Source organism: Rhinatrema bivittatum, chromosome 8 (assembly GCF_901001135.1).
Source record: "Rhinatrema bivittatum chromosome 8, aRhiBiv1.1, whole genome shotgun sequence".
NCBI lineage: Eukaryota > Metazoa > Chordata > Amphibia > Gymnophiona > Rhinatrematidae > Rhinatrema > Rhinatrema bivittatum.
The window spans coordinates 193,901,627-193,926,286 of NC_042622.1; the positions used below are offsets into that span (position 1 = coordinate 193,901,627).

The 24,660-nt window shown below is 44.9% G+C and overlaps 1 protein-coding gene across 4 annotated transcripts in view; it reads left to right on the plus strand.

Annotated features, from left to right (window-relative positions):
* TPST1 (tyrosylprotein sulfotransferase 1) overlaps nucleotides 1-24,660 on the plus strand; it is a 134,331-nt gene that overhangs the window by 83,495 nt on the left and 26,176 nt on the right. For 3 of the 4 annotated variants that reach the window (XM_029612301.1, XM_029612303.1, XM_029612302.1), the window contains exon 5: nucleotides 23,049-23,099. The exons of the other annotated variant lie outside the window; for it this stretch is intronic. In XM_029612301.1, the coding sequence (XP_029468161.1) occupies nucleotides 23,049-23,099 (51 nt within the window). The remainder of the gene's footprint in view (nucleotides 1-23,048; nucleotides 23,100-24,660) is intronic. 4 annotated transcript variants of the gene reach the window in all.

Consider the following 24,660-nt stretch of genomic DNA (forward strand, 5'->3'; position numbering starts at 1 on the left):
AACAAATTCAGTTTTTGTTCTTATAAAATTATTTTCTTAGCATCTAGTCAGATGAATCCAGAACAAGTGAGTTATGCACCTCTACTAACATATGAAGACGGAGCAAACTGACGTCACACTACATATACCCTTGCAGTGACTTCAGCCTGCCAGTATTCTCCGTCTCCAGCAGATGGTGGACGTCCATCTCCCCACTGGGGACCTCTTCAGTTTAAAGAAAAGGAGAATTAAGAAAATAAATTTGCCATCACCACGATTAAAATGAATGTTATCCCCAAGTTCAACTATTTGTTTCAGTCGTTACCAATTCATATTCCTACCAAGGTTTTAAAGGGCTGGCAGAAAAGATTGTTCGCCTTTGTATGGAAGAGACCTCCAAGGGTGGCTCAATCGCTGTTATATACTCATAAACTACGGGGCGGTATGGGGGTTCCAAGACTACAAGGGTATTATACTGCGGCACAGCTTAGTGCTATTATAACCTGGCATAAAGGGAGGGAATCACCAAGATGGGTAGCCATTGAACAAGCAGCGCTGGGAAAAGTACCTCTTAGAGCTCTCACATGGCAGCCACGGGAGACGTGGAAAGTCCAGGGCATGATGACCTTGCCCTTATAAACTACATTACAGGTATGGGTGCAGTGGAAACATTACTTTCATAACACTCACCTATTTTACAATAAGAATTTCCCGCCAGGTTGGGACAATGCGATTTACCGGGAAAGGAAAAATAACGGTCTTGCTACCCTGGGTCAGATATGGGGAAGGAATGCTACCCTACAATCAGCTTAGGGACACATATCAGCTTCAACAAGCCCATCCTTACCCTTACTACTTACTTTATTCGAAAAGAAGGTATAACGGGAGAGCTATCTCAGGGCAAGTTGCAGTTCGAAGTATGGTATGAGGCAGCAGATAAGATCAAGGGCTGTCTATCGAAGATATATGGCCTCCTACAGGTCACAAACATGGACAGTATGAAATATATTAAAGCATGGGAACAGGATTTGAATAAATCCTTTACTAAGGAGGAATGGGATTTGATTTTCCTAAACACTAAGGGATGTTCAATATCAGAGAATAGCATAAAAGTATTGTTTCGGTGGCACTTTACACCCTATAGCAGGGGTCGGGAACCCATGGCTCGCGAGCCAGATATGGCTCTTTTGAGGGCTGCATCTGGCTCGCAGACAAGTGTCGCCATACTTCGCGGTTCCCCGCTGACCCAGCTGCTCCCCGGTCCTCCGCCGCCCGGGCTTAAAATGCTGTCAGCCCGGGCGGAACGCGGCAGGACAGCTGGAGTCAGCGGCACCGGCGTGCTCTCTTCTCCTCCCCCCCCCCCCCCCCCCGCGGCCCGGAAGAGGAAGTGGAGAGCATCGGGTGCCTGCGCGGGAAGAAGAGACCACACTAGCGTGGTCTCTTCTTCCACGCAGGCACCCGATGCTCACCACTTCCTCTTCCGGGCCGCGGGGGGGGGGGGGGGGAGGAGAAGAGAGCACGCCGACTGGAGTCATCCGGGTGCCTGCGCGGGAGTCATCGGGTGTCAGCCGGGTGCCAGCGCTGGAGTCATCGGGTGCCTGCGCGGGTCTTCCCGCGCAGGCACCCGATGCTCTCCACTTCCTCTTCCGGGCCGCGGGAAGAAGAGAGCACGCCGGTGCTCTCTTCTTCCCGCGGCCCGGAAGAGGAAGTGGAGAGCATCGGGTGCCTGCGCGGGAAGAAGAGGCCACGCTAGTGTCCGACGGGAAGAAGACTGCAGCGCGGCTCGGAGGAAAATGAAGATCTTCAACCGCGGCCGATGGGACTCCGCCTTCGCCTCCGCGAGGGCTGAAAATGAAGGAGGTTAGCGTTGGGAGGAGGCTGCTGCTGCCGCGAGTTCCCGGGGTGGGGGTGGGGGAGGGGGAGAGAGAGAGTGAATGAGCGAGCAAGCATGTGTGTTTGAGATCCTGTGTGTGTGAGTGAGAGATTGCATGTATGTGAATGATTGAGAGCCTGTATATGTGAAAGAGAGTATGTCTGTGATTGAGAGCCTGCCTGTGAGAGAGAGAGCATGAATGTAAGTTTACCATTGGGAACCTGTATGTGTAAGTTTGTAATTGAAAACCTGTTTGTTTGAAAGAGTATGTGTGTATGATTGAGATCCTTTGTGTGTGAGAGAAATCATGTGTATGTATGATTAAGAGCCTGTGTGTATAAGTAAGAGAGAGATCATGTGTGTCTGTGTCTGATTAACAGCTGGTTTAGGTGATGGAGCATGTGAGTATGTGATTGAGAGCCTGTGTTTAAATGAGAGAGAGAGACCATGTGCGTCTGTGTGATTGAGAGCTGATTTAGGTGAGGGAGCATGTGAGTATGTGATTGAGAGCCTGTGTTTAAATGAGAGAGAGAGACCATGTGTGTCTGTGTGTGATTGAGAGCTGATTTAGGTGAGGGAGCATGTGAGTATGTGATTGAGAGCCTGTGTGTAAATGAGAGAAAGAGAGGACATGTTTGTAAGCATGTGAATGAGAGTCTGTGTGTGAGAGAAAAAGACAGCATGTATTTATGTGATTGAAAGCCTGTGTGTGTGTAAGCGTGAAAAGATAGACAGCATGTGTGTAAATGTGTAATTAAGAGCCTATATAAGTGAGAGAGAAAAAACATTTGTATATGTGAGTGACTGAGAGCATGTGTGTATAGGTGTGTCATTGAGAGCCAGTGTGAGAGAGAGCGCTGGTATGTGACTGAGAGAGGAGAAAGTTCCAAGCAAACCACCCCACCTCCTGCTAATTCAGAACAATCTCAGGACACCTGGATATCAAACGTTCCCAGGTATGCAGAGCAAAAAAATTTTTGTATCCTTATTATTTTTCATTACTGGATCTTTGTGTCTGCTATTTTGAAATATTTTGTTGGTATCTGGAAATGTTTTATATGAGTTTTTAATTATTGGATATTCCACTCATCAGCTGTTTCGAAATATGTTCTTTTTGTTAGTACAGTTTTACTGCTGATGATTTTATATTTCTTGATTTGTTTTATAAGGATGTGTGATGTTTCTTTTTTCCTTTGTTACACTGCATACAGAGACTCTGGCTTGTTGCAGTTTCCAATTCAGTTTTTGTCTGCATGCTTCTTGTTATGCGTTTTGGTCTCTTTATTCTATGTTAGGTGAGGGACAGCACGTGATTCAGGTGAGGTTTTCTGCTGGCGTGTAGTTTCTGTGTAGGACTCTATAGCAGCCTGACTTGGTCCGTTTTCCTAATAGGAGATGTATTGGTGTCTTAAGGCCTGGTGTAATATTTTCAGAGACTTATTGTACTTTAAAAGTGTGATCTTACATAAAATGCACACATTTACTTGTATTTAGTTTTAAACATATTGTATGGCTCTCATGGAATTACATTTTAAAATATGTGGCGTTTATGGCTCTCTCAGCCAAAAAGGTTCCTGACCCCTGGTCTAGTGAAACAGAGTTTTCTGCTGGGCAAGTCTGGGTCAAGCAAATGTGATTTTCTGCTGGGAAAGTCTGAGAGAAGAACCGTGCTTTAGCTTTTTTTTTCCTGAAAGTGAGGTAGCCAGGCTAGAAGTGTAAAGTTAGTGGAATCTTATTCCAAATTTTTGGTGCATAGCAGCTGCAGGTCCAGAGTCTAATACAGGACAATCTGGAGGATGCCAGAGGAGAGAAGGGCCAATTGGGAGATTACAGGTCTCATCTTCAGAGATAGGTACGCCGGGGCCTGTTTACACCCTTGAAGACAAGGCAGAGTTTTGAATTTAATCCTGCTTTCGAGTAGGAGCCAGCGTAGTTGATACAGAATTGGTTTCATGTGGTCTGTAGCTTTGGCTCCTACCAGAATTCTCACGGCTGTGCTTTGTAGGAGCTGAAGGCGCTTCATGTTCGTGTTAGAAGTGCCATTGAATAAAAAATCGCAGGACTCACTTCTGCTGATAGTTAATGCATGGATCACAGTGGCTAGATTGTGTTTGTCCAGGTAGTTACGAGGTTGGCAGATTTGGTGTAGAAGGAAGTTCTTGCCATCTTTGTGATGTCTGTTTCCATGCTGAGGATCTGGTTGAGTAGAACTTTTAGGCTCTGTGCCTATGATAAGTGATGTCCTTGGCAGCTGATCCAGAGGAGTTCCAATTTGAAGAGGTGCAGCTTTAAGTTTATGTTCGCTAAGCCATTGGATTACTGCTGTGAGACAGTTATCAAGATTAGCAGTGGAGGGCTTCTGGTCCGGGCCAGTTTTGACGTAGAGTTGAATGTCATCTGCAAATAGGCAACACTCAATGTTGAAGGACTGAATGAGGTCGCAGATTGGTCGCATGTAAATGATGTAAAGGATCAGAGAGAGGACCGAGCCTTGGAATACTCTCCATATGTGAAATAAAAACTGAAATCAAATTTGTTAGTATTTGGGTCTTGTTCCCCTGGCTCTTACATCCTGTACTTTTCAGTACTCATGGTTCCTAATTTTTAAGCCATAAAATGAATCCTCTTCAAATTTGCAATGGTGGTAAAGATTTTCAGTCATCATTTTTCTTTTAAATTGTATGTTTGTCCTGGAGGGTTTCCTCCTGCTCTTTTGGGCTTCCAGCCTAGGAGGTTTGTCTTTTGGTTTTATTGTTATTTGTTTTTAAATGTGCACAAAATACATTTGCGCAATTGAATGTGCGAGTAAAAACCCATTTGGTGCGCACTAAAAATATTTAGTGGGTGAAAAAACAAAATGACCTAAAATGAAATTGAAAAACACAAAAGGAAACACATTTTTCAGCTGCAACCCCTAACTTGGAACCAGGGTGGGGTCTGGCACCCTGAGCCTTTCTTTACAAATGCCCAGGAATTCTTTTTCCCTTTTTATATCCTCTTGCCCATCTCTCCCCTCCCCCCCAACCACCACCTCCAAAATCTACTTGGTTCCAGCATCAGTCGTGGGCCGCAGGTCATGCACCAGAGATTCTTCCACTAGGGGTCACTCTTAAGCAATGACAGACCCCCCTCCCTTCCCTTCACTCCTTTCATTGCAGCCCTGTCCTAGCCTTTCCCATGCCCTTCTTTTATTCTCCTCGCCACTTGCAGCCCTCTCACTTTCCTCCCTTCCATCCTCCGCAGCCTGCAGCCCTTTTACTCTCTTACTCCCACCCTCCATAACCCTGGTGCTGCCCTGCTCTCTTCCACTCCCCCCATTCCCTCCGCAGTCAGTCAGAAACGCCACTTCCCGCCTTCTGCTGTCCTCTTTCAACTTAAATTTTCATAATGCTGCTGAGAAGTATCCAAATAGAATAGCGTGGCCCTATCAAGGTACCTAATAAGCATCCATCTGCTCGTGAGAGAGAGAGAGAGAGCAGGTAAAAGGCCCACTGTGCTTTCCAGTTCTGCTTCCTCGTGTGATGGGACATACATGCAGCCATCGGCCTAGAATAACTGTTGATGCAGTTTCAACCAGCATTTATTTGATATTGGGGGGACGACGACACAATTTTCAGCAGAACCAAAATACCAGAGATGAACATTCTGCATGGTAAGCCTTTTGTAAAACAACACACAGACATGGGAATGGGAGAAGGGGGAATGTAGGACATAGATGTTTGGCTTGCTCAGGATGCCAAGTTTATGAACAAACACATGTGTCCATTTATAACTCATGGCTTGGAAAAGTCCATGTTTATACTATAGTCCATATGAGTCACTGATTGCAGTCCTAAGAACGGACTCTTGGAGGCCTGGCTTGTGGTAGTTTGGGTTTCTTGGGATGGGGAAAGAATGCATGTAGGAAATAAGTCCTCGCTCATGCCTTCCATTTATTTGTATTAACGCTTTGATGTCTGAACTCCTCTTTATTAACGAGCAAGGTGAAATTGCATTACAATTAATGAGAGTTTTCAAACCCTTCAAAGCTGCAAGTAATGTAAACGTTTGTTATGAATTTTTAAGTTTGGAGGTCATTAATTTTAATCCCCGTCTGTTTATTGTTAAAATGTTTTCTAAGAGGGATGCAGGGTACTGTTTGAGGACTCTTGCTACTCATGTCACATTCTCACCAGGCTTCCCTGCTGGTCACAGACTCCCACATGTTTAGGGACCTTCATTTTCTGTTTTTTTTTTATTGTTCTTTATTTTCCTGGAAATTTGAAATGTATTATTTCAAAAACAGGAGAAAAATCAGTTGAAAAAAAATGGCTCATTTTTCCGGTAAATGCCAGAGTTTATTTTGGAGGACAGAAGCCAGGACAAAAACCTATTAAGCAGATTCTCCCATCCACCCACTCAGTAGCATCCCCAGCCCCTGTCCACCATGTCTCTCACCTCCCACCCTCCCTGCACTGCAGCAGATTCATCCTTACCTGTGGTGGTTCCAAGCTTCTCCTCCCTCCATCAGCAGAGGCCGCTTACTGAGGCTCCTGTGCTCTGCAGCACTGCAAGTCTGCTTTTGTGCAGGGCCGGGCAGCCTGCTGGAAAGTGATTCTAGTGGACACATTTGCAGCACCAGATAGCAGGCACTGAGGCTGCTTGGAGGCACTGGAGGGTGAGCACTTTCACTGGTAGGGAATGGGACTTGAAACGTAGCGTATGCTTTGGCCTACACTGACTTCCAGTAGTGGCTGGAGGCCTTGAAACGCTGCATCTGCAACGCTGGAGCAGCTTTTTAATCAGCCTAAAATTAGGGTGCATGTCAATTTAAACAGACTGTCACCTTTGGAAAAATCCAGGAATGTATGGGAGAAAATCAGTTTAAAATAAAAACAAAGGACCCTATACATACTGTAGCAATTAAAGCAGGTTCATTTGCCCAGAGTTGGTATGCTGTTGTTTAGGACAAAATCAGTTTTAAATATTAAAAAAATTATATAACTATATTTATTACTTATATCTACCTTCACAGAGCAAATGAGCAGGTGTTTATCCTATGCTTTTTTGTCTTCACCACCTGCACTAATGTTTTCCTTTTTTGAGGGCCTTATTTATTAAATATTTTTCCCATAGATATAAAATGGGACAAAATCTTTTAGTAAATAGGCTCCATACTGTGCTAAAATCACACACAAGACACCCAGAGAATCAACTTTGGACCAAACTGAAAACCTGAAATATAAACATTTTAAAGCTCCAAAGCAATTAGGATTAGTAAGGGTGACATTTCTGAAAAGGCTGTGCAAGGGCACGTTTGGTCTCCGAGCAGAAAGGTTAATATCTTTTTAAAGGATAGACTTAAAAAAAAAAAAAAGTCATATAATGCAAAAAATAATTCATACCCCCAGGTAGATCAAATCTTTCTTCTTTTTCGTATGCTAAAATCCACACACAGGATACACAGTCCTTTGGACCAGTCTTCTGAAATCCAGACCAGACCGGTGCTGCTTTACACTACTGAAAATTTATTTATTTATTTATTTTATTTAAGGTTTTTATATACCGACTTTCTTGATACAAATCAAATTAACTCGGTTTACATTGAACTAAGCAGAAAATATAATTAACCAATCACATCTGTTAAATGTATTACTATTTAAACATAGAAATGTGATAGCAGAAAAAGACCTTACAGCCTATCTAGTCTGCCTTTCCACACCAACTACTCAGCTCTACAATCTCTACCGCTCCCTCAGAGATTCCTGAATTCAGATACCTGTCTCTTCCACCTCCACCGGAAGACTGTTCCAGAGCTTTCTTTAGTTTGAAAGAGGCTTGTCTCCTGTGCATTGATGCCTTAAAATAAACTGTAAAGGTTTTGCATTAACTTTGGACTAGTGCATGGTACAAATGGGTACAGCACAAGCTTTCCCTATGCAGTACAAGTGCATTTGCAATATGCCTGGTTTCCAGTGTGAGCTGCTGGAGCAGAAATGACTTAATTCATTTGAATTGTGTCTAGTCATATGCACACTTGGAGCTAGAATGAGATCCAGCAGTTTATTATATTTGGGATTTTAATTTGCAGTGTAAACCCGTGTCTCCAAAAATGAGAGGTAGGCGCAGTAGGCTAAGCACATCTAGACATCTCATTTCCAGTCCTGATGATACCACGTAAGAATTCCAGTCCAAATTAAAAGCTTGAAATAGAAACGATACCTTTTTCAATAACTGATCACTTCCTCCCTCTGTGCTTTTCCTACAACCTAGCAAGGTTTCAATCCCGTGACATCCACTGAAAAAAAAATTGGCACTTTGCAGGTGGTAGTGTTTTGAAATTCTAGGAATGTACCATTTTTAACCTGACTTGGACATAGCACACTTTGCTACCAGCTGCTAAGAAGCGGTTATATATTATAGGGAGTATAAATGTCCAAAACAATTAATTTAAAAAAAGAAAATCTGTTTTATAGCTAATTTTATTATTATTTTTTTTTTTTGCCATGACTTGAAACAGATATTTGGAATTCTCTATTAAAAATCTATATTCGAACATGTACTCAAGTTGTGACAGGCTCTCAATATTGGACTGGCCTCATTGGCCATCTTTGGACCCTCGACTGCTGGTAATGACTTGAGCAAGTCCCAGATTCATCATACTATCCTTCTTTCTTTAATAATATGATAAGCTGAATTAAATTAACCATTCAGAAAGAAAATTCCAACAGTGAAGATGAAGCAATTAAGCTATTTAGTATCCACAAGCCTCTGATTTGTTCCTGGCTTGTAAATATTGTGCAGCTGTATCCCATGTGTGGGCTCTTTGATCTTTCTCTCTCATAGCTTGTTAAAGAGAGTATGTGGCAGCAGCTTGCTGACTAGTTGACTTGGTAATCAACTCTATGGATACTGGACGGTGTACATCCCAGAGTTCTGGAAGAACTAAAAAATGAAATTGCAGACTTATTACTAGTAATCTCCTAATTTCTCATGGAGGACTGAAAGTTGGCCAATGTAATGCCCATTTTTAAAAAGTACTCTGGGATGATCTGAAAAATTAGACTACTGTCAGTGCAGGGCAAAATGATAGAAGCTATTCTGAAGAACAAAATTACCATCTAGATAATTGCAGACTAATGGGGCAAAGCCAACATGGATTTTGCAAAGGGAAGTCTTGCCTTACATATTTATTAGATTTTTTTTCAAAGGGGTTAACAAATGTGGATAAGAATGAGTCTGATATAGTGTATCTGGATTTTCAGAAGGCATTTGACAAAATGCCTCATGAGATACTCATCAAGAAATTTAAAAGTCATTGGATAGGAGGCAGTATATTCTATTGTGGATTAGTGGCCTGGCTAAAGGATAGGAAGCAGAGTAGGAATAAAAGGTCATTTCTCTCAGTGAAGAAAGGTAAATATTGGATCTGAACTGGGACTAGAGCTTTTTAATACATCTCCAGCCCTGTCCTCATCTCTTTTGACTGGTCCAGGGCCTGGTGGTGGCAACAACAGGAGGAAAAGACCATGCAGGGTCTGTCAGGCCTCGCCCATCGCACAAGTTTCCTTGGTAACAGGAAGCCTCTGCAGGAAGAGGGAGTGGGGCTGCTGGATTGCCTATAAGCACATTCCTCCTGACAGGCCCCACAGGGACTTTTCCTCATGTTACTGCCAGGTGATCAGATGTTCAGTGCAGTAGAGCGGGACCTCATCCTTTATTCCTTCATTCCTTGGGTCTCCCACACTGTCTCCTCACTTGGGAGGAATTTAAATCACTGTTTGTGTTTCTGTCCAGGTCCTATTCCCTCATGCTTCTGACCAGCACCGTTCCCAACATGTGCTGCTCTGCCACTATTTCCTGGCTTGTCTGGACAAATGCAAGGAAGGCGTAGGCTTGGCCCCTTAAAATTGGGCACCATAGGCTGTCTATGTGTAAATCCTGGCCTGGTTAGAGGTTCTAGCACAAATGCAGACAGCCACGCAGCTGGGTCTGTCTGGCAGGCTGCAAGCATAATAATAAGTACATGTCCTAGAGACAATGTGGGTGCTTATATATCCGGTCCATCTGTCAGGCTTCGCAGGGGATCTAGGAGGCCTAACTGTGCTTTGTGGTTAGACACGGGAAGGGAGGGGTGCTGAGTGTGAACTGCAATGGGGTGATCTTGTTTGCTCAACTGCCCAAGATGGTAGAATACAAAGATGACAAAAAATGTTCTTGGATAAGCTGTCATGCTTTGTGAGTGGCAGCTGGGATATATCCTTGCAGCATGGACAGGAATGACTGGGCTGGTTGGTGCCACCATCTACTATGTGGCTATGTACAAGGATCCGTTATGTTGCAGTCCCCTCAGCACAGTCACAACCTTGGTTTGAAACCATGGCAACATGTGCTGCTGCATGAGCCTAAGCTTAAATGAATATTACTAAAATATTAATAAAATAGCCGTTTGTGGGGCTGTTTCATCTTTTTTATGGATGAATCAATTACTGTTTTTCTCAAACTTGTCCTTATGGCAGTGTGATCAACCAGAGGCCGGAGGTTTGCAGAGAGGAAGGAGAATTGGACAACCTTCAGTGGTTTTGTTCATGTTAAGCTCCTCATGTCACCAACTTGGCTAGTGTCTTACCCAAGATAAAGATGTGCTGTTCCAAAAAGTCCACAATTGTTATTCCAAGCTACCAGTTTAATATCTTGCAAAGCACGTAGCACAAGCTCAGCATCTAATTTCACAAATATTGTTGAAAATTTTTCAAATTCCCCTAGATGGTAGTTTGAGTGACTTTGTACTGCTTTGATTTACCAAAATATTATTAACCTGGTGGCATTTCATTTGCTGTTTTTTGCAAAACAGTCCAGAGGTCAAAAGATGAAGGAACAGGTCAATTATCACCTCAGAAACCCTAAAGACAGCTTGGAATCAGGGACAAATAAGATGTCTCAAGATTAACCGGAACCAGCTGTTTTGCATGCAAATGGCTGCATTATTATTTAATTGGACAAACTTTTTTATAGCCAAGAATGTCTTAATGTTTCTGCACATATAATTTAATGCCAGGCAAAGTTTAAGAGATTAATCTTCCACAAAGTGAATCAATGGAAGCCAATACTATATTTAGATTGCTGTGAGAAATGCTAAAACCAAATACAAAACAAGTTCCAAAAAATTCTCTACAGTTTTCTTTCAAACTAATGCTCCCTCTTTAGAGAGAGGCACTACATCTAGACTAGTTCAGAACTGTGCCATCGCCCAGAACACGGACAAGTTTCAGGGCTTGTTAATTAGATAGGTTAAAATAGCTCATTTTGGCTTCCCTTCCAGGGGCTGAGGAGAAAGTCCCGGCCATCGCACAACAGTGACTACCACTGGCCAGGCTCCGACTGTGCATGTACCAGGGTCCCGAGGAAGCTGAGCTCTGTGGCCCCTAGCTGAGCATGGCTGCTGTGATGATTTGATAACAAGTGGGTAGTTGTAAATGAAGGCAGCTCATGGTACCAAAGCCCCAGTAGACCTTGATTCTGATTGAGCTGAACGCCCAGAGGATGGGGAGGAAACTGTTGGGACAGAAATAAACAAATTCTGATCACCTGTGGGGAACATACAGCAGCGGCTTGCACTACAGGCGATCAAGGGCTGTAACTGAATTCTGTTTTCAAGACATTGAAGTATGTAAATCAGCCTGATTCTTGTCCAGATATATGCCAAAATATATACAGACATGCGTTACAGGTTTTATATAATGAGTGGAGTTTTGAAACCTTGTTTTTTTTTTTAAATATTGATACAATAAAGCACCATGAAATGTGAATTTTTTTTTACATGACAGTAGCACAAAAAGCAGTTGACTGGTTAATCTTTCTTCAAAATGTGCTAGTTTCTTTATCTGTAAATGGCCGAGTTTATGTAATACAGCACCAGTGGAATGCCTTGGAATGACCAGCTTCTAATTGCAGATAGACTTAGCGTGATGAATTGGGCAGTGATAGACCAAGAAGTTTTGAAGGAGAAAAATATTTTAACCACATATAGCATATTTTTTAAACTCCTGAAAAGTTTGGAATAAGGTATTTTTTTTCGTACACCTTTCTGAGCAATCTGCATAAGGCTTTTGGTTCCAGTTGATAGGTTTACATTTTTTTAGGTTTTCTTCTATAGGTTGTCAGACCTTTTGTTGTTTTTATTTTTATTGGCCCAATGTAAGAAGAATCCAAAGCTGGTGTAGTGAGGGCCTATTGAGACAGTATAGATCCCTTTTCTAATGTTTGTAGGTGGTGCTGATGTTGGTTTTCTGTTTTATTTGATTGCCCTTTTTTGTCCAGACTACACTGAGCTTTCTTTGATTCTGTTTACCAGTTGTTGTTGTTCTATTAATCCTCCTTACTTTATGCAATAATAGAGAAGAATGCCAATCTCACAAAACAATATTTGAATTGTCAATGTTTTAAGTATGCACAGAGACAACTGTGAAATCCATAATATTTTAAACATTTCTTTTTCCTTTATACTGCAAATCTTTGGTCTGCTTGACTGATTTTTTTTTTTTTTGTAATGGATCTCAGGCCCGTGTGTCTACACTTGGGTGTATCAGTTTCACCCAGGTGCCCACAGTCATGAGATAAATGTGTTCCTAGTGGGGTGGGGTGACGGGGAATGGATTCCCTCCTCCCTCCCGCGTTATAGAGGTTCTCAGTCTCACCCACTGGCCCATCATGAGATCATGGCTGAGAAGCCATTTTCTGCATTCTAGCTGAAAGGTTTATGGCCCAGTATCACCAGGCTGGCAGCAGGCCGTTCACTTGACGAATGTGATTCGTCTATTAGGCACAGTGAAAATTTGGGAGCGGAGGAGAAGCCTAGTGGTAAGAGCAGTGGGGCTGAGAACCAGGGAAGCCAGGGCTCAAATCCCACTTCCTCCATTGTAGCTCCTTGTAATCTTGAGCAAGTCACTTTCTCGTCCATTGCCTCAGATACAAATGTAGGGCCTGATTTACTAAGCATTTTTCCCATTGACACAGAATAAGAGAAAAGTCTTAATAAATTAGGCCCTTAGATTGTGAACCCTATTGCACAGGGAAATAGCCCAGTGTTCCTGAATGCAACTTGCCTTGGGCTCAGGTTTGGAAGGGCAAGTAATTAAACACCAAATCCTCATTGTACCTGTAGGCAAAGCTCTTCATAAAATGAAACCTGTCAGTCCAAGAACCCATATTTGATGATTCTTCTCATCACTGCAAGGTATTAGCAGCTGCGTGTAGAAGGCAGAGACATAAAACATGATAGCCAGAGAACTGTTTTCTCACACACACACATTATATAGAGAGAGGGGTTTTTTTTTTGAACGATTTAAAAGATTTTAAGATCTGAAACTTTTCAGAATGAGATTGGATTTGACTTTGCAGAGGTACAGGGATGTTCTGTCCCTGGGAACTGACTCCTAGCAAGTCAGAATTCCACAGTAACCTGTTGGTGCAGTGTTCTGTCTGCCTGTGTCACAGGCGTATATGGATTTGTTACTCACATGGTATGAATCAGTGCCACAGAAATTTGTTCGGTTCATTTTCAGCTTACAATTCATTTCATTTTCATTTATTAAAATTTGCTTAATGCAAAATAGGTCTAAGAGATTTACAGGTCATACATTCATAAAAACAAATAAAATAAACATAAAAATTCAGTTGTAATTCACTCAGCTTTATTTAAAACAGATTGCAAGTACGGAGGGAGAAACGCTGAAGATATTGTCAGAAAGTGACCTTTCGGTTCATCAGGTCTGCTCATTCTTGCCTGTGTACTGCACGGGTCATAGAGCTCATTCATCTGTGCTCTTCTCCCTCCCTCTGCCCCTAGAGTTCCTTTGTAGCTTATCCCATTTGTGCTTGAAATCTTTTTGCTCCCATAGTCTCTCTGCTGGAAGTCTGTTCCAGTTGTCCACCACTGGCTCAGTGAAAAAGTATCTTCCACATTCTTTTGGAGCCTCCCTCCCCTTCAGCTCCATGCAATGACCCCTTGTGCAGAGACTGACCACATTTTTATTTCATTTTATTTTTTACATGCATGCTTTTGCAGTTCATTTCTTTTTCAAAGTGCCTTCTGGACTCAGGACTATGCATTGTGTAATGACTCCAGCACATGACCTGTGCGGGCTGGGTCAGACTGTTCTGCACTGTGGCTTCTGTTTTGAGGAGTAAGGCTAAAATACAGTGACACATATAACTCCATAGTGAGAGAAAGATGTGGTTTGATACAGAGATGATTTGTATTACAGCATTTTTAACTTAAATACCTTTCTTCTGTCAATTTTCTGTGGTTATTAATAGTTATCTGCTAATAGTGGGTAATCCTGACCAGCAGAATTCACCATAGTACAGTGGTGGGCATACCTGTGAGCTCTCCAGGTTTGATTCGGAGACTCCGACATGAATTGCTGGGTCTCCAGGTAGACACTGGAAAGCTCCAGGTACTAATGCCTAATTGACCAAATTGAACTCCAAAGGTAGAATAACGCCAGGTTAGTAATAAGCAGCAAAAGTCATCTTTTCTGCCTGCCCAGGCTCACTGATCTTATTTCCTCCTCTGGACCCACATGAAAACAACAGGAGGAGTTCCATCCACCCATGTAGATTTGAAGGAGGAAGTGACGACGTGTGGGTAAAAGCAGTAGGACTCCCATCAGCCAACATGGCGAAAGAAGGAAGTTGAGCATGGCTGCTTTCTAGCTAATTGGATTCATTCTAAGGCTAAAAAAAACCCAGGGCTGTTGGAAGAGAGAGATGAGATGCAACTGCCTGGGGGCACCTTTGCGTCTTATCAGGGATCAAAGCACCAATTCTGTATGCCACCACAGTCGCTATACCAGCTGTAGGAGCTCCTGTACGTGAGTGCTAGTGTGTGATCGCATCATCGGAGGGGGCTCCCTCTCCCTTGGCCAGCCGTAACTAGACAGGGACTGCCCATATACGGACTGCCTGAGGGGCCGGTTAGCCTGGTGACAGGCTGCAAAAAAGTCCATTTAAAATGCTGATACAGATTTAAATGGGGCCCTTGTGCTGGGCCATGGAAGGTATATGCTCTGTATCAGCAGGCCAGTAACACGTATGTGTATCTGTACGATTATATAATAGCCCCTTTTTCTCCAGGGACAAGCAGGATGGTAGTCCTCACATATGGGTGACATCATCAGATGGAGCCCGACATGAAAAACTTCTGAGTTTGCCCAGCATGCCCTATACCATGCATCCACGCGGGGTCCCTCTTCAGTCTGTTTTTTTCTGCGGAGCTATCAGCCTTGTGGTCTGATTGAGCTCTACAAAAATTTTGGCTTTTTGCCTTGGAAAACTTTGATTTTTGCGATATTTTGCTGTTGCTTTTCAGTCACCCTCGCCGGTTCCCTCTTAGTGTCTCCCCATAGTGTCCCCAGTCAGGGGGGAGGCAGTGCCTCAGTGGCAGTCTTCCATCAGCACCCGCCACCATCAATCGTTCTTTCTCCCGGTTGTTTCACCACGTCATGGCGAAGTCTGGCTTCCGCTGATGCTCCCAGTGACCGAAGACCCGATCCACAAGAAGATAGTATCCTCTGCCTGGGGTTGCTGCTTGTGTGCCCAGATGATCCCGAAGGGGCATCGGCTTTGACTCAACAAGATGGACAACCTCTGTAGGTTGAAGAAGTCTGAGCCATCGGCATAGACGGCATCGGCATCAGAGGACCTCGGAGCTGCACTGATGGACATCACACCATCATTGGCAGGGCCATCAATTCCATCAAAGTCACAGATGGATAGGGGTGCCAGAGCCGACCTTGTCAATCTCCTCTGGGCCAAGGAATTGAGTTCATCATCCTCGACCTCAGCACCAGGGAATGACTGGGCCGAGCATCACGGGAAGACCAAGAAGCATTGGCGCCGGTCACTGTCAATGTATAGTACCAGCACAGGGGCACACCAGAATTTGCCGCAATGCCCCCAAAGCGACTCCATGGCGAGGAGTGCCAGACCTCCATTGATGCTCAGAGTCCGCGCTCGTCTCCACCGGTTCTGGTGCTAGTCGCTGATTCCCCTCTTGGGTCCGAGGAAGATCTGGCCACCCTTCCTGCCTCCCAGTCAGTGTTGGCATTGGCCACGTTTGAGGAGGAGCTGGAGTGTCGAGTCCAGCTAGCAATGGAGCAAGCACTGCAGGGCTTCGGTTCTGCAGCACCAATGGCACTGGAGCCGATGCCAGCCGTGTTTGTACAGCTTCTGGAGAAGCTTAATGTGCTCATCAGTGCCTTACCGACCCAGCTGGTGTCGGTTCTTGGGATGGCATCAATGCCTGCACCAACCCTTACCAATACGGTGCATGTCGCTGGTTCCTCCTCCGAGGAAGCTCCATTGACGCTGGCGGAGACACCGAGGCTGGTGGTCCCCTGTCCAGTTCCATTGGACCCCGCGTGGACACGTGGTATAGGGCATGCTGGGCATGCTTAATGTGCCTAGTCATATGTGAGGACTAACATCCTGCTGTCCTTGGAGAATGCCTGTTTCAGGTAAGCAACTCTGTCCTCAGCTAGATAAACATACGAGCTGCTGAAGCTGGTTAGTCTAACATTAAATGTTTTCAGACCTATCCTTGTCAATCTGAGCAGGCAGGCACTGAGTACCATATAGTCAGTTTCTTAAAAGCATGAATAGTTTCCTGCCTCTTCCTCCCAGACTGTCTTTCTAGCCTTCGCTATGTTTGGCAGAAGAGTGTGAATGATGAAACTGCAGTTGCCTGGGAGCAGAGAATCCAGGCTCAGGAGACCTGTGCTTGAGGTTTTCGTATCTATCGCTGTTACCATACCGCAGAGATGATCCCGTTCAGCCCCAGAGGAAGGGAGATCATGTATTGTAGCAGTAGCATCAGCTGTGGGCCCAGAGTGACACTAAAGGGTGTAGGTGACCCAGGCGTTCCTATAGAAGGGAGGTAAGGAGAGTGAATGGAAAAATAATAGGCCTTCCCATGGGCATGTTTAGGTTAGAGGAGTAAAACAGCGTCTGTACAAGATATTTCCCAAAAGCATGCGTGATATTTTGGATGTGGTTTACTTGGTTTTCTGCAAAGCTCTTGGTACAGTTCTGCATAGAAGGCTCGGGAATAAAGAAGGCAAACTGAGGGTGGGTGTTGGAATCATTTTTTGCTACTTTGTGTTACGAACGCGCCCTGTGGGCCCTGGGGAGGGACATGGAGGCGCGATCGTCTGCTCCTGGGAGAGAGTGAACCCTTGGCCCATGAGGCGACTCAGGGAGGAGACCCAAGACATGCCCCAAGGGAGGTGCGTGAGTACAGGCACGGGCGGAGCAAGTACACTGGAGCTGAGATGAACAGGATTAGTCCCCTGCTGAGCTACATGCCCCAGTGAAGTCAGACAGAGGCAGAGGGCTGGGAACGAAGAGACCAGGAACTGGAACAGAAGACTCCGGACCCTGGAACGAGGGAGAGACTCGACTCTTGGAAACGTGGAAAGCACTGTCCCTCAGGGCGCCCTACACAACCTGGAAGGATGGTCACGGACCACGCGAAGAGCGGAACATGCATAGGAGTGAGAAGAGGATCCAGACAGCGCTTGGGAGAAGTCCAGCTGGAAGGAGACTCCAGTCAGCCGAAGACAGACACCGAATGACACGGATTTACTCCAACGAAGGATGACTGGGGGATCACGCGCCGGCACTCGGCTGGCACGCGCAACCTATGCCTGCCCAGAGGCGGGCGCAACTTGTAAAATAAAGGTTGGGGGGGGGGGGGGGTTTAGGTAGGGCTGGGGGGCGGATTAGGTAGGAGAAGGGAGGGGAAGGTGGGGGGGGGGCAGAGGGAATAGGGAAAGCCATCGGGGCTTCCCTAGGGCTCGGCGCGCGCAAGGTGCACAAGTGTGCACCCCCTTGCGCGCGCCGACCCCAGATTTTATAACATGCACACGGCTGCGCACGCATGTTATAAAATACTTTTGAAGGTGTGGTCTCCGGAACTATATACAGTATTCAAAGTGAGGTCTCTCCAGGGACCTATACAGGGGCAGTATCACCTCCCTTTTTCTGCTGACCATTCCTCTCCCTATGCAGCCAAGCATCTTTCTGGCGTTTCCTGTCACTTTATCCACCTGCTGGCCACCTTAAGATCATCAGATACAATTACTTCCAGATTCTGGGCTTCCTTTGTGCTTAGAAGAATTTCACCTCCAATACTGTACCTTTCCCTTGGCTTTGTTGAACCCTAAATACATTACTCTGCATTTTTTAGCAATGACCCTTAGCTGCCAGACCTTGGACCATTCCTTGAGTTTCACTAAGTCCTTCCTTATGTTTTCCACACCTTCCTGGCTGTTATCAGCAAAAAGGCAAACCTTGTTTTATGTGTTACACACAGGGGCGGATTGTGGGAAAGTAGTGGCTGGGGGGATTTTTCTCCAACTGGCCCATGGGTACCCAATTACACATACAATATAATTTACATATATATGCACCAGTGGTGGATTGCAGGAAAATATAGGCCTGGGGGATTTTTTCAAAACCAGCCCTTTCCCTGCAGCACATATGTCAACAGCTCCCAAAAGCGTGCCATGTTAATTCTGATGGAATTGAGCTAAAATATCCAAAATAAACATCTTGTGAGGTAAAAATATTACTTACAACATGTATGTTATACTTGTATGGAGTGCTGAAAAACCCTGCAAAAAAGTAAAAAAGACCCTTGGAATTGGTAGTAGGTCTATTGTAATGTGCATTGGGTATGAGCTTTGCCCTCAGAAAGCCACAAGTAAACCGGATTACAATTTCAATACAGTAAATCTCCTTATCAAAACTGCAATAACTGCCAGCACGCAAACACTAACAACCCTACTTATGAAAAGGCAACACTGTGATCATTACCACAGACCCTAAAAAGCCAAAGCCAATACACCTATTGTTAGGAAAACAGAAAAATCCAAACTGCTACAGATCCCTACACAGAAACTCCACACTAGCAGAATACATCAACTCAGTCACAGATGCAAAATACAAACAGACCCTCACAAAAATGCAGAATAAAGTAACCATAAAGTATTATTACAAGCAGTCAGACAAAAATTGAACTGTTAACCGCAACAGGCCAGACTATTATGCAGTGCAACAACGGAAAAAACAGAAATATTACAATACCTGAAAAAACATCAAAATCAGTAAATATAAAGGATCAATAGAAGTAAAACCATACTAATAAAAAGAATATTTCAAAACAGCTGACAAATAGAACACCATCTAATAATTGAAAACTCATATACATTTTCCAGACCAATAAAATATTTCAACACTATGCAATACTTAAAACTTAAAAAGGATTAAAAAAATCCCTGGTTGTTCATACCTGGAATCTTTTGATTTCCAGATGCCCTGAGATTGTTATGGATTAGCAGGGGAGAGGTGAGGGGGTTGTTCCTCTCAATCTCTCTCTCTCTCATATAAACACACATGCTCAATCATAGAACATGCTCTCACAGACACAAACATAGAAACATAGAAATGACGGCAGAAGAAGACCAAATGGCCCATCCAGTCTGCCCAGCAAGCTTCACACATTTTTTCTCTGATACTTATCTGTTTCTCTTAGCTCTTGGTTCTATTTCCCTTCCACCCCCACCTTTAATGTAGAGAGCAGTGATGGAGCTGCATCCAAGTGAAATATCTAGCTTGATTAGTTAGGGGTAGAAGCCGCCGCAATAAGCAAGCTACACCCATGCTTATTTGTTTTACTCAGACTATGTTAGACACAGCAACACACACACATAATCTCACAGACACACACACAGACATGCTCTCACAGACACATACACAGACACGATCTCACAGACACACACACAGACATGCTCTCACAGACACACACACAGACATGATCTCACAGACACACACACAGACACGATCTCACAGATACACACACACAGACATGATCTCACAGACACATACACATACACAGACACGATCTCACAGATACACACACACAGACATGCTCTCACAGACACACACACAGACATGATGTCACAGATACACACAGACATGCTGTCTCAGACATGCAGTCATGTGCAGTCATGCATGCTCTCACACACACACATGCTCTCACAGAGAGATATGCTCTTTCACCCACACATGCCCTCACAGAGGCATACATACACACACATGCTCTCACTCATTCACTTCCTCCCCCCTCCCCAGTAGAAGTACAGCAGCAGCCTCCTCTTTCAGCCCTCATGGCAGAGGACCTCTTCATTTTTCTTGAGGCCATGGGGGCTGATGTTGCTCTGTTTTCTGCAGGGGTGGGAGGGAGGTATCGCTGTTGATTTTCCTCTGGCCCTTGATACCTCTTCCTGCGATGGCCCGGGGGATGCGCTTGCGTGGAGGTGGAGGCTGAGGGGGGAGGGGGGGGCGCTGTTGCTGCTGCTTCTTGGACGCTGCGCAAGCTTTGAGCCAATGCTGCCTCTTCCTGCAACGGCCGGCGCTCTTCTTTTTCCTGTATGGCCTCTTCTTCTTCCCACCCGCGCGGATGCACCACTTCCTCTTCCGGGCCGTGCGGACAGGAAGAAGGAGAAGTCATGCGATCGCCGCCCCCAGACTGGTGGCGCACCGGCCCTGCATGCAGGTCCTCTTCAGCAGCCCCGCAGATCTGTCTTCACACCGCGGCAGGATGGGCACTGCCGCGACCTTACAGTCCTTTCTCCTGGCCCCGGAATGACTTTCTTCTGGCCGCGGCAGGATGGGATCTGCCGCGGCTTTGCAGGCCATTCTCCCGGCTCCGCAAGTTTCTCTTCTGGCCACAGAAGCCCCACTTCTCTTTGGCTGGAAACTTTATAATACAAAAAAAAAAAAATAATAGTAAATCACTTGACAGGAGTGACCAGCCCACCAGGGGAAGGCCGTTCCCCCGATAGGGCAGTCCGCCCCTGGTTACACAAATCAAGGTGACGCCTGCATGCATTAAATATTCCTCAGCACAGCCTCTGCTTTATGTGCATTCAGATTGATGAGAATGCTGAAGTAGTCCAAGCTTTCAGAAACTTTAAATGCTCAGATCTCCTGAATCAACAGAGAGAGTAATCTGAATAACTGTAAATAATTTTCTGGTATTCTTGCTTGCAATATTTCCACAATGAGCACTTGCCTCGTGCTCAGAATTCTGATACAGTTCAGCCACATTCAGGGCCGGTGCTTCCATTAAGCAAACTGGGCGGTCGCCTAGAGCGCCATCATTTTTGGAGCAGCAAAATTCTACCAGCAGGAGGCCCAGAGAGCTGCTGTGTCAGAACCAATACTGCCAAAAACAGGGAGTGCTGTACTGGAGCCGCTGCCCCTGGCAGGAGAGAGCACTGTGCTGGAATTGCCACCAATAGGTAAATAGGGGAGGTGAGGGTGCATTACCAAAGGCTCGCCTAATACACCAGATACTCTCGTACCAGCCCTGGCTGCACCCCATCCCCCGTACTTCCCCCAACGGCCTGGGGCTGCCGGTGGAGCCCATCCCACTAGCAGCTGAAGGAGAAGATGCAGATGGTGGGTGGAAGACACAGAGTGTGTGCTAGCAAACCTTTGCTGAGTAGGGTTTGGAGAGAGAGCATGTAGATTGAATGGTTGGGTAGAGAAAACAAGTAGGTGCTCAGCAGTTGGCAGGGTGGGGAGAGAGAGAGGATGCTGGCACTAAGGAAAGAGGGCCAAAGGATTGGAGTGATACTGGTAGGCTAGGTGTGGAGAGGAGACAGGAGAGATGCTGGGCAGAGAGAGTGTGTGGATGCCTGGCAGAGGGTGAAGGAGATCGAGTGGGGTGGGGACTGCTGTGCCAGAGAGCCAACGCCTCCAGCTCTGTGTTGGAGCTGCTGCAAATAGGTAAGTTTCCAGCGGGGTTGCAAGACTCGGGGTTTCTCTAGAGCCCTGTCTGCTCACACTCTGATGAAAAGACCCCGCCTTTCTCTATTAGTGACCTGTTTGTCCGTAGAATGCCTCGCGTGCTGTTTGCCTCCACCCCAGTATTTCATGCATGCGCGTGGTAGATGTGGGGGTTTTTGCACTTAGGTTGTGTCTCCAAGATTATAAAATTTGTATTTTCATGCGTAACAGTGAAGAAATGTCTGTTTAGTGAAGTTTATTACCTGTAAGATTTTCTGACATTTTCTCATTTTGCAAGACAAAAAAAGCAATCCTATGAATTAATTAGGCATATATTGTTTTACTACTGCATAAAAAAATCTGCTCTTTGTAGCAGGATTTTGACAGTAATGTTTGTTGTATCTTTATTCTGTACCTTAAAGACTTAAATAAAGAAAAGAAATGTCCGAGAAGCAAGATCCTTGCGCCTTTTGTCACAAGGCAGGGCCGCTCTCGCCCCACGTAATATAACCTAGTTCATTATACGAGTTTAACTATGCAATCAAAGCTTCCCCGCCCTCCATCCCTTCCTTTATAAACCTGATTTCTCACGGAAAGGACATTTAATAACTACTATCTTCAGATTTTTGAAAAATATTTTTGTCATCCAGAGTGTCTTCTGATTTATTTATTTTTTTACAGATTACATGTTAGTTTACTTGCTAACGATCACTTGGTGCTGTAAGCTGCAGGAGTGGAAATATATTTTGAAAACTTAGGAGCCAGGAAAAAATATTTTCTTGATTTTTTTTTTTCTACTATTGCTGTATTGTTTGGCATTTTTCTTAATTTACTCTTGTGTTTTTAGGGAAGGGCTTTATTTTATTCTATTTTTTAAATTCAGGATTTAATAATTTTTTTAATTCCTTTTCCTTTTTTACCTTTTTTTTTCCCCTGAATTTTGACTCCTGGGAGTTTTCCCAGCCCTGGTAATCCACCTTGGGCATTCTTGGGAAATATAAATTGAAGAAAATTAAAAAAAAAATAAATTAACAACTTTTCATGTTCAGCAGCCACTCATTGAAAATGAGTTAAAATTGTGGAAAGGTTCCTCCAGGAGCTGGACTTACTTTAGCAGTGACCATCCGTTGGCTGCCCATGTCCTCTCCTGGAAGGAACACGAGGAGCCTCGGGCTCCATTGCCTTCACTTATTGTATTCGGCATTGCCCCTTTTCAGTTCTATGCAGACGAGACATCGCAGCCAGCCTGGCAAGGTCATTTATTGTTATATTTGAGGCCATCCCCATCCTGCCATGCAGCCCAGTGACAATAGAAAGGGAACCGGTGGATTTCTTTTAAAGGTGTACTTTGTTTTTCCAGGTCTTTAAAGGTGAATTTCAGCTTCCCGATTTTCTCAGAGAGGCACCACAGGTACAGTATTGTAGCGCTCTACCTGATTCGTGTGTCTGTGTGTGTGAATTGCAAACTAAACTTTTTTTTCCTTTCCTAGGGGGAATCAAAAATGAGAGCGCTAGTGTAAACCCTGTGGGTACTTTTGCCTGTGGGGTTTGCATCAGTAATCAAAGCAAGACCCCGCAAAGGATGTTGCCTAGGGAAAAATTATTTCCACAGACCTGTGCCCGCTCTCTTTATGTGTCATTTTTTGGCATAAAATGTGTGTAGTTTTGAATAATCAAAACTCTTGCGCATTGTAAAATCCTTTGCCCTTCTCCTTACCGTCCCCCCCAGGACCACTTCCGCAGTCCACAAGTAAATGTATACGCATTGTTCAACTTCAGGCCTGCTCGTGCCTGCAGACTGCTTGGGTAACCTTTAAAGTCCCAATCTCTGAGTGTGAAATACTTTTTTACATTTCCCTCTTAATGAATACTATCCTGCTCATGTGAGAAGAAGACGATTGGAGTTATGCGATGGATCCCAGATATTTATTTTGATGACTAATAAATTGCCCATTTCTGTTTTTCCATTGTGAACTACAGTAAGTGGATGAATACTAAGATCTAACTCCAGATTAGTTTTTAAATCACTTATTTAAAAAAAAAAAAAATTACGAAAACTTAAAATATCTTGAGATTCAAGTTGACAGATGTGGTGTTGTGGGTGTGGACCCATGGACCAAGGTGGAGTTGGCACAACCTGCAGGGAGGAGCCCTGCAGGTTCCCACCATCGGATACTGGAGCTGGCAAAGGCCTAACTGCAGCTTCACCAACACCAGCCCTCGTTCCCCTTAGGTTGAGCCCTCGGGTGCTGGGGCTGGCAGAGCTTAGGCGCGGGCCTCTGCGGAGGTGAAGATCTGATGAATAGAAGAAGTTGCAGGCCAGGGTCTAGCGCAGAAGGAATGCAGGCGGAGAACAATAGCGTCGGTATCCAGGCAGGCATCAGTTGCAGGCAGAAGGCAATCAGAGTGGTGAAGCAAGCCAATGTCAAACCAGAGGGATCTGTCTGAGGGTAGGCAGGGCTGCAGACTGAAGACAGGGACTGAAGAGTGACCAGGATTACGACAAGAATGGAAGACAAAGACCAGGAACTCAGGAAGACAGGAAATGAAGACTGACCCCGGATGAAGACAAGAACTGAAGATGAAAACCAGGAACCCAGGAACAAGGATTGGATCACAGGAAGAATGAATTGGAACATAGGAATGAAGAGCTGAGTTACAGGAACTCTGAAGCAATGTACACTTCGGAGAACTTGACCTATTGGCGAGGTGTGGATGATCTGCTGACATGGCCTTTTATAGGCCCAAGCCGGTGATGTTATCCATGAGCCCTACTGGATATTTCCTGCTGTGGGCCATTTAAGAAGAGGCCAGTCAGGCGCACGCGCGCCTAGAGAGGGCCTGGGAAGAGAGCGGCATCGGAGAGCGGCAGCGGGCAGCGGCATGTCACGCATTCGGAGGGGGAGCAAGACCAAGGTCAGTGGGACGCTGGAGCAGGGGGAATACAGCGGTCAGTGTTGCTCTCCTTCGGG